The sequence below is a fragment of the Thamnophis sirtalis genome, unplaced genomic scaffold (assembly GCF_051295495.1).
Source record: "Thamnophis sirtalis isolate CommonGarterSnake01/CBP01778 unplaced genomic scaffold, rThaSir2_p1.2 scaffold_6, whole genome shotgun sequence".
Classification (NCBI taxonomy): domain Eukaryota; kingdom Metazoa; phylum Chordata; class Lepidosauria; order Squamata; family Natricidae; genus Thamnophis; species Thamnophis sirtalis.
The window spans coordinates 19,100,379-19,115,891 of NW_028261386.1; the positions used below are offsets into that span (position 1 = coordinate 19,100,379).

The 15,513-nt window shown below is 41.9% G+C and overlaps 1 protein-coding gene across 1 annotated transcript in view; it reads left to right on the forward strand.

Moving 5' to 3' along the window:
* Positions 1-15,513, forward strand: part of LOC106553876 (myeloperoxidase) — a 32,357-nt gene that overhangs the window by 1,932 nt on the left and 14,912 nt on the right. The window contains exons 2-7 of the mRNA XM_087717311.1: positions 1,489-1,566; positions 8,639-8,756; positions 9,465-9,640; positions 10,376-10,499; positions 13,179-13,308; positions 14,641-14,829. Of these exons, the coding sequence (XP_087573437.1) occupies positions 1,491-1,566; positions 8,639-8,756; positions 9,465-9,640; positions 10,376-10,499; positions 13,179-13,308; positions 14,641-14,829 (813 nt within the window). The 5' untranslated portion in view covers positions 1,489-1,490. The remainder of the gene's footprint in view (positions 1-1,488; positions 1,567-8,638; positions 8,757-9,464; positions 9,641-10,375; positions 10,500-13,178; positions 13,309-14,640; positions 14,830-15,513) is intronic.

A 15,513-nucleotide genomic window follows, 5' to 3' on the forward strand; every position in this document is an offset into this window, starting at 1 on the left:
CAAAGGTCAACAGATAGATATCCTAATCCTGTTAGTTGGGAAACGTTGAACTGAACACAGGGCTTTTAAAAAAATATTCCTTTACCATGGAGATTTACTTTGTAAAAAAGTTGACGGAGATCCAAAGTGTCAGGAATGCTTCTCGTGGATGTATTTCTGATGTCCCATTGCTTTCTCTTTAATTCAATACTATTTAGAATTTAGACTAGATTAGAGCTGGAAGGGACCTTGGAGGTCTTCTAGTCCAGCTCCCTGCTGAAGCAGGAGAACCTATACCATTTCATATAAGTGATTAGTCTTTTCTTAAAAACCTCCCGTGATGTAGTGCCCACGATTTCTGAAGGCAAGCTGTTCCACTGGTTAATTGTCCTCATTGTTAGGAAGTTTCTCCTTAATTCCACGTTGCTGCTCTCCTTGATTAGTTTATATCCATTGTTTCTTGTCCTGCCCTCTGGTGCTTTGGAGAACAATTTGACCCCCTCTTCTTTGTGGCAGCCCCTCAAATATGCTATCATGTCACATTCTTTTTTTCTTTAGACTAGCCAAACCCAGATCCTGCAGCTGTTCTTCATATGTTTCAGTCTCCAGACCTTTGATCATCTTAGTTCTCTTCTCTGAATTCTTTCCAAAGTCTCAACATCGTTTTTGTAGTATGGTGACTAAATTTTTTTTGATCATATTCTGCATCTTGGCATAGGTTTATAGTATTCACACCTCAATAGCAAATATTGAATTTCTCTCATGACACGAGATGTGGAAATTATGTCCAAGAAAACCAGGAAACAGAATTAGAACAGGATACTCCAACACTGAAGAGTTTTAAGAGGAGATTGGACAACCATTTGTCTGAAATGGTATAGGATTTCCTGTTTGAGCAGTGGGGTTGGACTGGAAGACCTCTAAGGTACCTTCCAACTCTGTTATTCTTTTAGAAATTAATCTTAGAAACTACTTTGATGCAAATCTGACACACTAACAACCGTGAGCTAAATTATAAGCCACCCAGAATCAATGGAACTCCTTTGCTTTAAGACGTTCTAAAGGCTCTGCTTTATGTCCTATAAAGGTTACCCCAGGTCCTAATAAACTCATTAAAATGAAGTTTTGGGAACACTAATTGGTTTGGGACAAAATTAGAACATCACAGATAAATTAAAGAGCCAAGGTGGTGCAGTGGTTAAATGCAGCACTGCAGGCTACTTCAGCTGACTGCAGTTCTGTAGTTCGGCTGTTCAAATCTCACCGGCTCAGGATTGACTCAGCCTTCCATCCTTCCGAGGTGGGTAAAATGAGGACCCGGATTGTTGTTGGGGACAATATGCTGACTCTGTAAACCGCTTAGAAAGGGCCGAAAGCCCTATGAAGCGGTATATAAGTCTAACTGCTATTGCTATTAAAGAAAATGCTGAATCTGTGTTTACTTTTGTAGGTTCTAAAAAATATCTCCCTAAATGGATCAATTTGTACCTTCTCTCTCTTCTTTTTCAGAGATGGGGAGAACAGTTGCTTTGCTCAGTCTTTTGGTAACATTAAACCTCTTGATGGTATCTGGATCTTATGTGGAAGGTAAAATTCTAAGTGTTGTTTTGCTTCCTGAAACTTTTTCACCAGCATAATTCTTCCTGGGAGAGAAAAATGCAGCTTTTCATGGCCAGAAATGGAGATCAAGACCTATTAACCTTGATTAACCTTGGCTATTAATCTTGGTGGCCATCTGTTGAGAGACTACAGAATTTGCTTGTGCACTTGGTTAGCCAGTGTGAGAACTGACTGCTGGACTAGATGGGCCAGGAGGCTGATCCTGATCAGGACACAGTAACACACCCAACAGAATCAGAACTCCAAGGCAAGCGTATTACTCAAAGAATAGAATAGAATTCTTTATTGGCCAAGGGTGGACAATTCCTTGGACACACAAGGAATTTGTCTTCGGTGTATATGCTCTCAGTGTACATAAAAGAAAAAATACATTCACCATGAATCATAAGGTGCAACACCTAATCTTATTTGTCCCCTAGTCATAAGGGACAAATAAGCAATCAAATCATACTAGGAAACAATCAATATAAATCGCAAGGATACAAGCAACAAAGTTACAGTCATACAGTCATAAGTGAGAGGAGTTGGGTGATAGGAACGATGAGAAGATTAATAGTAATAGTAATGCAGACTTAGTTTGACAGGGTTGAGGGAATTATTTGTTTAGCAAAGTGATGTCATTCAGAAAAAGAAAAGAATATCCTTGTGTCTAGTTGTCTTGGTGTGCAGTGCTCTATAGTGTCATAGGAGTTGAAACAATTTATGTCCAGGATGTGAGGAGTCGGTAAATATTTTCACAGCCCTCTTTTTGTCTTGTGTAGTGTACAGGTCCTCAATGGAAGGCAGGTTGGCAGTAATTGTTTTTTCTGCTGTTCTAATTATCCCATGAAGTCTGTGTTTGTCTTGTTGGTTCCAGAGCCAAACCAAACAGTTATGGAAGTGCAGATGACAGACTCAATAATTCATCTGTAGAACTGAATCTGCAGCTCCTTGGGCAGTTTGAGCTTTCTGAGTTGGCAAAGAAAGAACATTCTTCGTCATGCTTTTTTGATGACGTTTTTGATGTTAGGTGTCCATTTTAGGTCTTGATAGTATAGCACAGCACAGCACAGCACAGCACAGCACAGCACAGCACAGCACAGCACAGCACAGCACAGCACAGTATAGATAGTATAGTAAAGTATAGATTTATTAGGTATGTCATATTGGCACATTTGGGGAAACCCAATTCTAAAGATCCCCTGGATTTCCCCTTAGTTAAAAATACATTTTTCTTCCCCCTGCCCATGCAGCCCATCCTATGGCCCAATTAGGCCAGAGTCCAAAGTTCGTCTAGACTCATATCCCGCCTCCATGCACCTGGTGGTAACGTCCTTGGCTCTCAGAGGAAATAATTTTATTTTGGTTACAATCCCCTTGCTATATCTACCTCCGCCCTCCTGTTCCCACAGCTTGCCCGGCCTCCGCTATGGCAGCCCTGAGGATTCCAGGGGGAAGTGGCTCCGGGGCTGACACCTGTGTTAAATGGTGGGATTTGAGTAATAAACAAGGGATTTTGCTTAAAAAAATATTTTATAGGGCTAACGGATTATTCTAGGGAAGGTGATGGAAAAAGTACAGGTAGTCCTTGACTTACAACCATTCATTTAGTGACTGTTCAAAGTAACAACAGCACTGAAAAAAGTGACTTATGACCAGTTTTCACACTTATGACCATTGCAGCATCCCCATGATTACATGATCAAAATCCGGGCACTTGGCAACTGGCATGGCTTTACGGGAGTTGCACTGTCCTGAGGTCACATGCTCCCCATTTGTAGCCTTCCCAGTCAGCTTTTGACCAGCAAAGTCAATGGGGGAGCCAACTTCCTTAATGACCTATGATCTGCTTAACAACGGTGCCCAAAAAGGTCGCAGAATGAGGTGCACCTTGGTAAACAACTGCCTTGCATAGCAATGGAAATTTGGGCTCCATTGTCGTCATAAATTGAGGATTGCCTACAGTTGCATTGCAGCTCTAGAGGGTGCTGGATGAAATGAATTATAGGTAGTCCTCGGTTTAACGACCACAATTGAGTCCACAATTTCTGTTGCTAAGTGAAACATTTGTTAAGTGAGTTTTGCAATTTTACAACCTTACTTGCCACAGTTGTTGAGGGAATGACTGCAGTTGTTAAGCTAGTCACATGGTCATTAAGTGAATCTGGCTTCCGCATTGACTTTGCTTGTCAAAAATTCGCAAAAGGTGATCAGATGACCCCGGGACCCTGCAGTCGTCATAAATATGAATCAGTTGCCAAGTGAATTTTGATCATGTGGCAGTCATGTCAAAAATGGTCATAAATCACTTTTCCCAGTACTGTTGCAGGGGTGAAATTCAGCAGGTTCTGACAGGTTCTGGAGAACCGGTAGCAGAAATTTTGAGTAGTTTAGAGAACCGGCAAATACTGGCTGGCCCCAGAGTGTGGTGGGAATGGGGATTTTGCAGTATCCTTCCCCCACCAAGCCACACCCATGGAACAGGTAGTAAGAAAACTTGAATTTCACCATTGTGCCGTTGTAACTTCAAACTGTCACTAAATGAACAGTTGTAAGTTGAGGACTACCTGTATTTGTTTAACTTTCTTGACCAAAAATTACAATAAAAACTGCAAAAAAAGTACTTAGTCCTAGATGTACATTGTAGGATGAAAAAAATATATGTCAAGGTTCCAAGGGCAAACAAAACTCCGAGGCAGGTAGACTCCTCAAAGAATAGTTTTTATTGGATATATCATATTGGCACAGATCTGGTAAAAACCGACTCTGAAGATTCCCATAGTTTTCACCTAATTATAATTAGGGTTGATACTATATTCATTTGCCATCCCTGACAATCTTTCCATTTATGAAAACAGAGCCCCCCCCCCCAACCAAAACCAGAATATACTGTATGATGCTGCAAATAAACTCTAGAGTGTTGTAAAAGAGCACTTATAGTTGACATTTGGGCTGAAACTGAAAAAAGCTTGTCTTGTCTTGGGAAAAGCAAATACCGGAAACTCAATTACAATTAAAATAAATTCTATAGACATTTACTCTTAACTACACAATGTTGCACTCCAAACTCCACTCATCAGGCATTCTTGCCTCCTTGACATTTTGACATTTGACATTTTCTCCCAGTGGAGTCATACTTCCACCACCAGAACAAACACTTTGACACATTCACACACACAGCAAATTTCACTGTAAATATTACTAGCCTTAAACTTCTCAAATGGAAGCTGCCTTGATTGCTGTATCCCATGCTATCAAATAAACCAGCCTCCTTTTCAAGCAGCTTGTCCAGTGCATTTCTTTTGTGACTTTCTCAGAACTGGAGCAGAATTTCTTCTGACAATATAAAATTACATTGTCCAGCCTCAGAAAGACTGTCCCCCCCCCCCCCCCCGCCCAGGAATGTACTGGAGAAAGTTAAAAGGCAAAAGCTTTCAGGATGCAACTGATCACTTTGTTCCTTGTATGTACACTGAAAGCTAATGCACTGGGGACAAGTTCCTTGTATGTCCAATTTCACTTGGCCATTATTCTATTCTATTCTATTCTATTCTATTCTATTCTATTCTATCATGTTTCCCCAAAAATAAGACAAAGTCTTATTTTATTTTGACCCCTGAAATTGCAGTTGGCCTTATTTTTGGGGAGGTCTTATTATTTTTGAGGTGTAAGAGGAGGCGAGCGTGGTCACCGCATGGCCATTGCAATATTTTGGGGAGGTCTTATTTTAGTGCATGTGCTCAAAAGCACAATTGGGCTTATTATCTTAGTTTCAGGGAAATATTTTATTCTATTCTATTCTATTCTATTCTATTCTATTCCATTCCATTCCTTTCCTTTCCACTCCACTCCACTCCACTCCACTCCACTCCATCCCACCCCCTCCACTCCATTTTCTGTTTCTATTCTATTCTATTCTATTCTATTCTATTCTATTCTATTCTATTCCTTTCCTTTCCACTCCACTCCACTCCACTCCACTCCACTCCATCCCACCCCTCCACTCCATTTTCTGTTTCGTTTCTGTTTCTATTCTATTCTATTCTATTCTATTCTATTCTATTCCTTTCCTTTCCACTCCACTCCATCCCACCCCACTCCATTTTCTGTTTCTATTCTATTCTATTCTATTCCTTTCCTTTCCACTCCACTCCACTCCATCCCATTCCACCCCTCCACTCCATTTTCTGTTTCTATTCTATTCTATTCTATTCTATTCTATTCCTTTCCTTTCCTTTCCACTCCACTCCACTCCACTCCACTCCACTCCATCCCACCCCACTCCATTTTCTGTTTCTATTCTATTCTATTCCTTTCCTTTCCACTCCACTCCACTCCATCCCACCCCTCCACTCCATTTTCTGTTTCTATTCTATTCTATTCTATTCTATTCTATTCTATTCTTTTCCTTTCCTTTCCTTTCCTTTCCTTTCCTTTCCTTTCCTTTCCTTTCCTTTCCTTTCCTTTCCTTTCCTTTCCTTTCCTTTCCTTTCCACTCCACTCCACTCCACTCCACTCCATCCCACCCCACTCCATTTTCTGTTTCTATTCTATTCTATTCTATTCCTTTCCTTTCCACTCCACTCCACTCCACTCCATCCCACCCCCTCCACTCCATTTTCTGTTTCTATTCTATTCTATTCTATTCTATTCTATTCTATTCTATTCTATTCTATTCTATTCTATTCTATTCCATTCCATTCCTTTCCTTTCCACTCTACTCCACCCCACCCCACCCCACCCCACTCCACTCCACTCCACTCCATTTTCTGTTTCTATTCTATTCTATTCTATTCCATTCCGTAAGGTTTTGTTGCTTTCAGACAGCAGTTGCCAGCCTCTGAGTTCATAAAAACTAATTAAAGTCTCAGAGGTAGTTTGGGAAGCACTGACCTCAAGAAGCTGTTCAGGAACAAATAGCTTGTAGCTACTCTAAAAGGGCAGTATTTTATTTTCAGGCTATGCCTTAAATATTTGATTTTAAGGCTATGTTTGCAGACACATGATGACAAAAAGGAGGACCTGTAGTCCTATTGCCGGATGTCTGGTAACCCTAGACATGAGATTAATTTTGAAAAATTATCTTTGGTTTTGTGATAGACAAACTGTTATTCCAGGGTGGGAAGGAAGTGAGGGAGGGAGGAGAAGATCCATGCTTTATGCAAAGCTTGGCTGGAAGGTTTGAAGAAGCTTGGGACAGCATCTCACTGAGAATCAGCATATGACAAGAACTCACAATTAAAAGTCTTTCTTTCATTTCATTATTTCCCCCCTCCCTCCTTCATTTCATCCTAAATCTGCCACAAGTGAGGCAGGCTTAATTTATTCTTAATCTATTGTTGTTAAAGTTGTATTCTCTCCTTTAAGCCAGCAGTGTTCAGCGACAGGCTTGCCATGTGAAATATGTTATGTTTTGTCATTCTGGAGGAAATATAGGGGTGATTTCAGTAATTGGGCAAAGAGTCCATAGAAGCAAGAGAGGGAAGTAAAGCATAGACTCCTGCGGCTGATTAAGAATTTTATCAAAAGGAAGAAGTGAAAGGAGGGAAGAAGGAAGGGAAAAGAGAGGGGGATGGAAGGGAGAGAAAGAGAAGGAGAGATAGTAGGAAAGGAAGTGGAAGAGTGGAGGAGAGGTAAGGGAAGAAGAAAGATATAAGGAAAGGTGGGTGGAAGGGAGAGAAAGAGAAGGAGAGGAGGGAGGAAGGGAGAAAAAGAGAAGGAGAGAGGGTAGGAGAAAAAAGATGGAGAGAGGATAGGAAGGGGAAGAGAGAAGGTAAGAGTAGGAGAGATGTAAGGGAATAAAGAAGGGGAAGGAGAGGAGGAAGGAAGGAAGTAGAGAAGGAAGGGAGAGAGAAAAGAAAAGTAAGAGAAAATAAGGTGGTGTCATAACAGACTCTTGGGATGGTAAACAATACAATCCAAACTGTACTCTATAATATCTTAAATGGAATAACAATAGTATAAGATTGGCAAAGGAAAAGAATAACCATGTGAATGTATACCTAGAATTGTCTGTAAGAGAATAAATGATAGTAAGAATATATAGCACATTATAGATAAACAATATTTGGTTATAAATAGCTAAGTATAAATAAATATAGAATTATACATAAAAATGGATAACGAATAAAGAGACCATGAATGTAAGATAGAAAGGTATAGAAAGGGAAAACACTAACTGCAAAGAAACTGATACGGAACTGCTGTATGATATATGATGGAACTTTTCGTTCCTATGTTGTCTTAAGTCATGTGTTTGTTCTTATTGATGTGTTTATGTGTGTAAAATAAAAACTAAAAAAAAAAAAAAGAATTTTATCAAAAGGCCCAAGAAGGCTCTTTTTTAAAAATAACCTAGAATCATATCTGTTCCTTTCTAGTGTGCCACTAATAATTTAATCTAAAGGTCTGTCATTAAAAAAAATGAGTTGGAAGAGATTTATGGAAAGGGGCCCTGTATAGTCTTAGTTCAGGACAAGGTCAAAAATGGAAAAATGAAGAGTGCCATTGTCTTGAGTGGTTTGGCACACATGCAATATGGACACCCCTGAGTTAGGGCAGAATGCCATTAAATAGTTGAGTCAGTCTTCATTCCCTACTTCTGGCTAGAGAATCCTGATAGTTGTTGCTGGTAACAATCATTTTTTGCTACGTCTTATTTATTTATTAAGGGAATTTGTATGGCTGCTCAACTCACAGTGACTTGGGGGGCGCTTATAAAAGATGTTACAAAATGTAACATAAATATTGTTTGCTTATTATTCAATTTCTTATTTTACTTCTCAGCCAAGAAGATTTTTAGGTATAAGATTTTAGACTTAAAATTTTTAAATGTAAGTAACAGGGCAGTATTTGACTCCAGGCTTAACAATGTAAATGATATTATAGGCAAGAAATAAAGATGGACAGGGAAGTAGATGCCTGCTCTGCTTTCTTGAAGTGTTCATAGCTACCTGTGATGATGTAGGTAGCCATCCTTTTCATCTCTCCTCTTCCTGGTTAACAGGGAATAAAAGCCAGAATCTTATTTTTCTTCTAACGTTATTTTATTCTTCCAAAGATCATGATGAAGATGATGATGATGATTTCTCTGAAGAGCTGACTGGTAAAGATATTTTAAGCAGCATTTTTGAAGCCAAGAAGAAGGTGGATCTGGCATTTAAATTGTCCCGGGATAGGTGAGCTTCTTTTGTGTAAAACTATAGGTGACTGCCTTGGTTACGTTTCATCACAGTCTCTAAGCATCAATTTTTCATGATGAACGTTTATGCAGAGGTGGTATTCAGCCGGTTCTCTCCGGTTCAGGCAAACAGGTAGCGGTGGCTGCAGGAGGCTCTGCCCACCCACCACGACATAATGTGCCAGTACTGCGCATGCGCAGAAGGTGATGTGCATGCACAAATGCGGTGCATGCGAGCTCACATTTGCGAACCAGTAGGGAAGGTAAGTGAATCCCACCGATGGAAATATGCCTAGGAAACAGATGGGAGAAAAAAAGTTTAATCTAAATAGCAATAATACACACACACACACACACACACACACACACAGACACCATTGGTGGGTTCCTACCAGTTCGGACTGGTTCAGCCAAACCAGTAGTAGCTTGGTGGCCTGGGTCACTGGACCTGGGTACTTGAAAGACCACCTACTGCCAATTACCTCCCAAAGACCTATCAGATCCCACAGACTAGGCCTCCTCCGAATTCCATCCGCCGGCCAATGCCGATTGTCGACCACCCGGAGGAGGGCCTTCTCTGTGGCTGCTCCGGTCCTCTGGAACGATCTCCCCATGGAGATCCGAACCCTCACCACCCTTCAGGCTTTACATTTCTTATGGCATTTTCTATTGTGGTTGCTGTCATCATCTGTACTTCTTTTTCCAGAATAAAAGAAACTTTGAACAAGGATGATCTCCACCCTTCTGATTTTATAAAATATTTAAAAGCACCCGTGGCAGGCACCAGGACTGCAATCCGAGCTGCAAATTATTTGGAAACCGCTTTGGGTATCTTAGAGAAGAAACTAAAATATAAGCATCTGAGACCATTCAACATTACAGGTAGGATGAAAAACCAGAGATACCTATGAGGCTTCATGAAAACGAGACCTGATCCCAGTGCCTTTAGAGAATGTTCCAGCTCTGGAAAGCTCCAGAACTTTTAATTAGATAGGTAATGCAACAGGATGAGAAGTGGACAAGAAATAGAAAATTCCAAATGTTAGGTCAGCTTAGACTCCAGAAAATACTTATTTCCAGAATGCAAGCAGTTAAACACTGCCCTTGGCCTCTAATTTACAATGTTAAAATACAGGTAGTCCCCAACATACCACCATTTATTTAGCAATTATTCAAAGTTACAAAGTTACACTGAAAAAAAATGACTTACAACCCCACACTTATGATCTTCACAGCTACCTCACGGATCACGTAGTCCAAATTTGGGTGTTTGGCAACCAAATTGTATTTACAATGGTTGCAGCATCTCAGGATCATGTGATCATCATTTGTGATCTTCCCAGCCAGCTTCCAACAAGCAAAGTCAACGCAATAAGCTGGATTTGCTTAACACCTACATAATTCACTTCACATCTACAGTGATTCACAACTGTGCAAAAAAGGCAATAAAACTGGATATGACTTATTCAACAACCACCTTGGCTTAGCAATGGAAATTCTAGTCCCAATTGTAGTTGTAAATCAAGGACTACCTATATTGATAATTAGCAATTAAATTAACGTTAATTAATATTACATCAATTCCTTGATTGCTAATGGATTTCTTTTCCTGTTTAGATGTATTAAACAGACAGCAGAAAGAGGTACTCTTCAAATCAACTGGTTGCAATTATGTGACGCGGCCAATCTATTGTCCACTGAAAAGTCCTTACCGGACCATCACTGGTGAATGCAACAATCGGTATGCAACTCCTGCTTCTTAAGGCTTATCTCTTTAGGATATGGTGATTCTGTGGAATCAGAATTGTTAGAGGTGAAAAGTTTAGGCTTACTTCCTCTGCAAAGCATTAGAGATGTTGAAGGAGCAAAACTGGTGTCCGGAGCCTTTTAAGGCATCTCTTCTGCAACTTGAAAAGCCCTCTAAAATGCGGGAAAGCTGATTGGAAGGATTTTGACGGGTACAGTGAGAATCCTGAGCACCTTCAAGGTGCAAAACATTCATTTCTCCCTTCTTTACCTCTAGTTGAGTTATCCACTGTAGGAAGTTAGCACCCATCCTCTCCTAGGAAAATGAAATATTCTATATTAAAAAGGCAGAATATTATATTTCCCTGGATGAGAAATGGAGAAACATGTTTTTAGGCAGGAAACAGACTCACTCTTAATAGCCCCCACCATCCTCAATAGCCCACAGCAGATATCCTGCACTTAAGAGATAAAGAGATAGCTAGCTCTATTCATAGGCATATGCCCTCACCCAAGATCCAACAAAGATAGGATTAGCCCTCTACTCATGGTACCTGGGAAGATCACATCACCCAGCAAAGCTCAACCAAGCCTGGGACTCGGACAGCCTACAGAGTTGCCCTTGCATGGCCCCATGGGAGTCTGGCAACCAATCAGAATACAAGTTCGATTTCAAAAGCCCAGAAAGGGTATAAAACGCAGGCATTCTCAGCATCTCTCCCCCTTTTTTTTCTTCACCCAACATCTTCAAGGCATGTGATCACGTCAGGGCTGGGTTTCGACCGGTTCGCACCGGTCCCTGCGATCCAGTTGGTCGCCGAACCCGGAAGTAAGTAACTTCCGGGAACGGCGAAGCCCCCACACACCCGCGCCCGATCTTTACCCGGTTTTTTTGAATTTTGCGCTTTCCACGCATGCGCAGAACAATAGCAGTAGACTTATATACCGCTTCATAGGCCTTTCAGGCCTCTCTAAGCGGTTTACAGAGAGTCAGCATATTGCCCCCAACAATCTGGGTCCTCATTTTACCCACCTCGGAAGGATGGAAGGCTGAGTCAACCCTGAGCCGGTGAGATTTGAACCTGCTGACCTGCTGATCTAGCAGTAGCCTGCAGTGCTGCATTTAACCACTGCGCCACCTTGGCTCTTAGAACGCCTGCGCGATCCTCCAGGAGCAGCTGGAGCATCGCGCAGACGCTAGTACGCATGCGCGCGCCGCGTGTGTGCACGCGCGTGCCGCGTGCGTGCGTGAGGACGCCGCCGGCCTCGTTCCAACCGATCCGGTTGGAACGGGGCGAGAAACCCACCCCTGGATCATGTCCACCATTAAAACCATCTTTCCAAGCAGCCACCATGTTTCCAGTGTCTTTCTCCCCACTTGGAAGTGAACTCAGATGGACATTTCGTCCAATACCACTTAGGTGGAAATCTGGTCTGATTGGCTGTAAAGCATCTTTGTATGCTGAGCTATTCATCTAAAAAATAAACAGGTTCTATGAGAAAAAATAATAATTTTAGCAGACAGAATAACAGAGTTGGAAGGGACTTTGAAGGTCTTCTAGTCCAACTCAGTGTTCAAACAGGAAACCCTGTGCCACTTGAGTCAAATGACTGTCCAGTCTCTTTTTAAAAGCCTCCAGTTCCACTGGTTTATTGTTCTCACTGTCAGGGAATTTCTCCTTAGTTCCAGATTGCGTCTCTCCTTGATTAGTTTCCATCCATTGCTTCTTATTTTGCCTTCTGGTGCTTTGGCGAATAGGTTGACTCCCTCTTCTTTTTCTGGCAGCCCCTCAAACATGTCGTCCCTAGTATTTATTTTCACTAGATTAGACATACCCAATTCCTGTTCTTCCTGTTTTTTAGCCTCCAGGCTCCTTTTAATTTCCTCTTTTAAAAATGGCAGGCACCACTGGGTCATTGGTGTTCATGGCAATCCGTATCAGAAGCTCTATTTATTTCTAGCCCATATCATTTTAAGTTTTAAGCTTCATTTCAATTCTTAAGGGGGAAGTTTTAAAGCAAGCTTTCAAATAGCGCATTTAATCAGTTGTAGTTTCTCAAAACGGATATTTACACAGGGACAGGAGTGGGCTGCTGGGGGTTCAGGCACAGGTTCGGGCAATCATTTAGCTAAGATTCTGCCCAGTTCAGCGAACCCCTGAATGCCATCCCTGGCTGAGCACGCCCCCCTCCTGCCCCCCCCTCGTCCCTCCCAGGATGTGGCCCGTTCATCATGTCAGGTAAGTGCAGGGTCTGTGTAGAGGCTCCGAGAGGGAGGAAAATGGGCCTACCGGAACCGTTTCCAGCCTCCGGAGATCCTCCGGAATGGAGGGAAGTAGTTTTCACCCTCTCAGAGGCTCAAGGAAAGCCTCTGGAGCCTGGGGAAGGCAAAAATGACCCCTCCGCCATGATGCAAGAGGCCAACGAGGCCATGCCTACCATGGCTACACCTCCCAGCTTCGCGGCTGCGAACCCGTTGCTGCAATTTTTGAAGCCCACCCCTGCACAGGGGTTTCATTTTGTTCAACATTCAGGGGAGAACAAAACCTGTCCACCAGATAGGGAGAGAAAGGAGGTCATTTTTGTATAGAGATTATTGTTCCAGCATATTTGATTCAGTGATGGAGACCTCCTCAGAAGACCTCCCATGCGTGACATTATTTTCCCATTCTAGGGAGAACCCACATTTTGGAGTAGCCAATCATGCCTATGTACGCTGGCTTCCAGCAGAATATGAAGATGGCAAATCCCTTCCAAGAGGACTAATTGCCGGGCAACTTTATCATGGACATACTCTCCCTCTGGTAAGTGATGGGAAGTCAACTACCTGTTTGGGTCGAGCCTATAGTTGGAGAATTATCAGGGGACATTGGTGAAAAGGTTAGATCGGGTAAAGGAGGCACAAAAGGCTTTAGTAAACAACAGCTCTTTATTGCAAGTCAAGTAAACATCCGGCTGAGGAATGGTCGAGCAGCATCCCCTTTTAAAGGGATCTGTCAGACCTCTTAGCCAATGAGATTCAATCTCTGTTCCCTCTGGAACAGAGGACCTTGGTGGAAACCTCTTGCAGCCTGTCAGCGGGGGGTGGGGAATATCTAACAGAAACCATTGCGGGCTTTAGCATAGGATGAGCTGACCCTTGTAGAGCAATACCTATACCAGTCTAAAGTGGCCAACAGCAACTGGCCCAGTTCATCTTCTCGCCCCTCTCCAAATCACCTGACTTTACCACCAATAATATGGTTATGAAGTGGATTCGATCATAACCCCCCCCCCCCCGCCCCGTTGCCGTTGTGTGTTGTTTACCATAGAATAGAATTCCTCAATCTTTGGTTTGAAGATGTGTGGACTTCAGCTCTCGGAATTCCCTAGGCTAGCATGCTGGCTGGGGAATTCTGGGAGTTGAAGTCCACATGCCTTTAAGTTGCCAAGTTTGAAAGACAGTACCTTAGAGGATGGATTGGGGAGAACTTTACAAGGACACAACAGAAAAAAGAGGTTGTTGTGGCATGTTTGTGCTGAGGTTAGATCAGTGATGGCAAATCTATGACATGGGTGTCAAAGGTGACAAACCACTACGATGTTTTGGGTGACATGCCAGCATTCACTGACACTCGACAATTATTCTCAAAAGCATGCCCCATTTTTGAGTGATTTTGAAGGCTGCAGAAGCCACACGAGAATGGAGGGTGCTTTTGTATTGTTATCAGAGGCCGCAGAGGCCACAGAAGAGCATTCTCTGAAGTTGGTTCAAGAACAAAGGCCTCCTGCGACTTGAAGCTGCTTCTTAAAAAATAAATGAATAAGTAAAGAATTGTTTCGCTTTCGTATGTGTATGCGTCCACGCGTGTTTGCGTTTGTGTGACCTGCCATTAGAGTCAAATGAGGCATTTTGCATTTGCTGGCTGGGGAATTCTGGGAGTTGAAGTCCGGACATCTTCAAGTTGCCAAGTTTGGGAAACACTGCCCTATGGTAAGATGGGCAGCCAGTAAATTTTATAAATAAATATGAATAATACTGCAGTTTTAATTCCCTTTGTAGGACTTGGACTCCAAGGAAAGAAAACTTAGGAAACCAAGGGATTTCAGGCAGAATAGAATTGCTTATCTGATCCTCTTTGGGTGTTTCCTTGCAGGTACGGAGAGTGTCTAATGAGATCATCGCAACTTCCAATGAGAACGTGACTCCTGACAGGCAACGCTCTCTTGCATTCATGCATTTTGGGCAATGGCTTGACCATGACTTGGACTTAGGTCCTAACAGCATCAGTAATGACAATTGTGAAAATTGTTGCAATTATGCACCTCCTTCCTTTCCAATTAAGGTAATGAAAACTCTGCTCTGGGGGGGGGGGATATATATAATTTTTCTTGATTGTTGTACATAGCCCAGAGTGATGTGTGGCTATATAAATGTGATGATAGAGATAGATAGATAGATAGATAGATAGATAGATAGATAGATAGATAGATAGATAGATAGATAGATAGATAGATAGATGATAGATAGATGATAGATAGATGATAGATAGATGATAGGTAGATGATAGATAGATGATAGATAGATAGATAGATAGATAGATGATAGATAGATAGATAGATAGATAGATAGATAGATAGATAGATAGATAGATAGCAATAGCAGTAGACTTATATACCGCTTCATAGGGCTTTCAGCCCTCTCTAAGCGGTTTACAGAGAGTCAGCATATTGCCCCCAACAATCTGGGTCCTCATTTTACCCACCTCGGAAGGATGGAAGGCTGAGTCAACCCTGAGCCAGTGAGATTTGAACCGCTGAACTGCTGATCTAGCAGTAGCCTGCAGTGCTGCATTTAACCACTGCGCCACCTTGGATAGATAGATAGATAGATAGATAGATAGATAGATAGATAGATAGATAGATAGATAGATAGATAGATACATACATACATACATACATACATACATACATACATACATACATAGATTTCTGATGAAACTGGGCTTACACAACACATTTTACTTCTT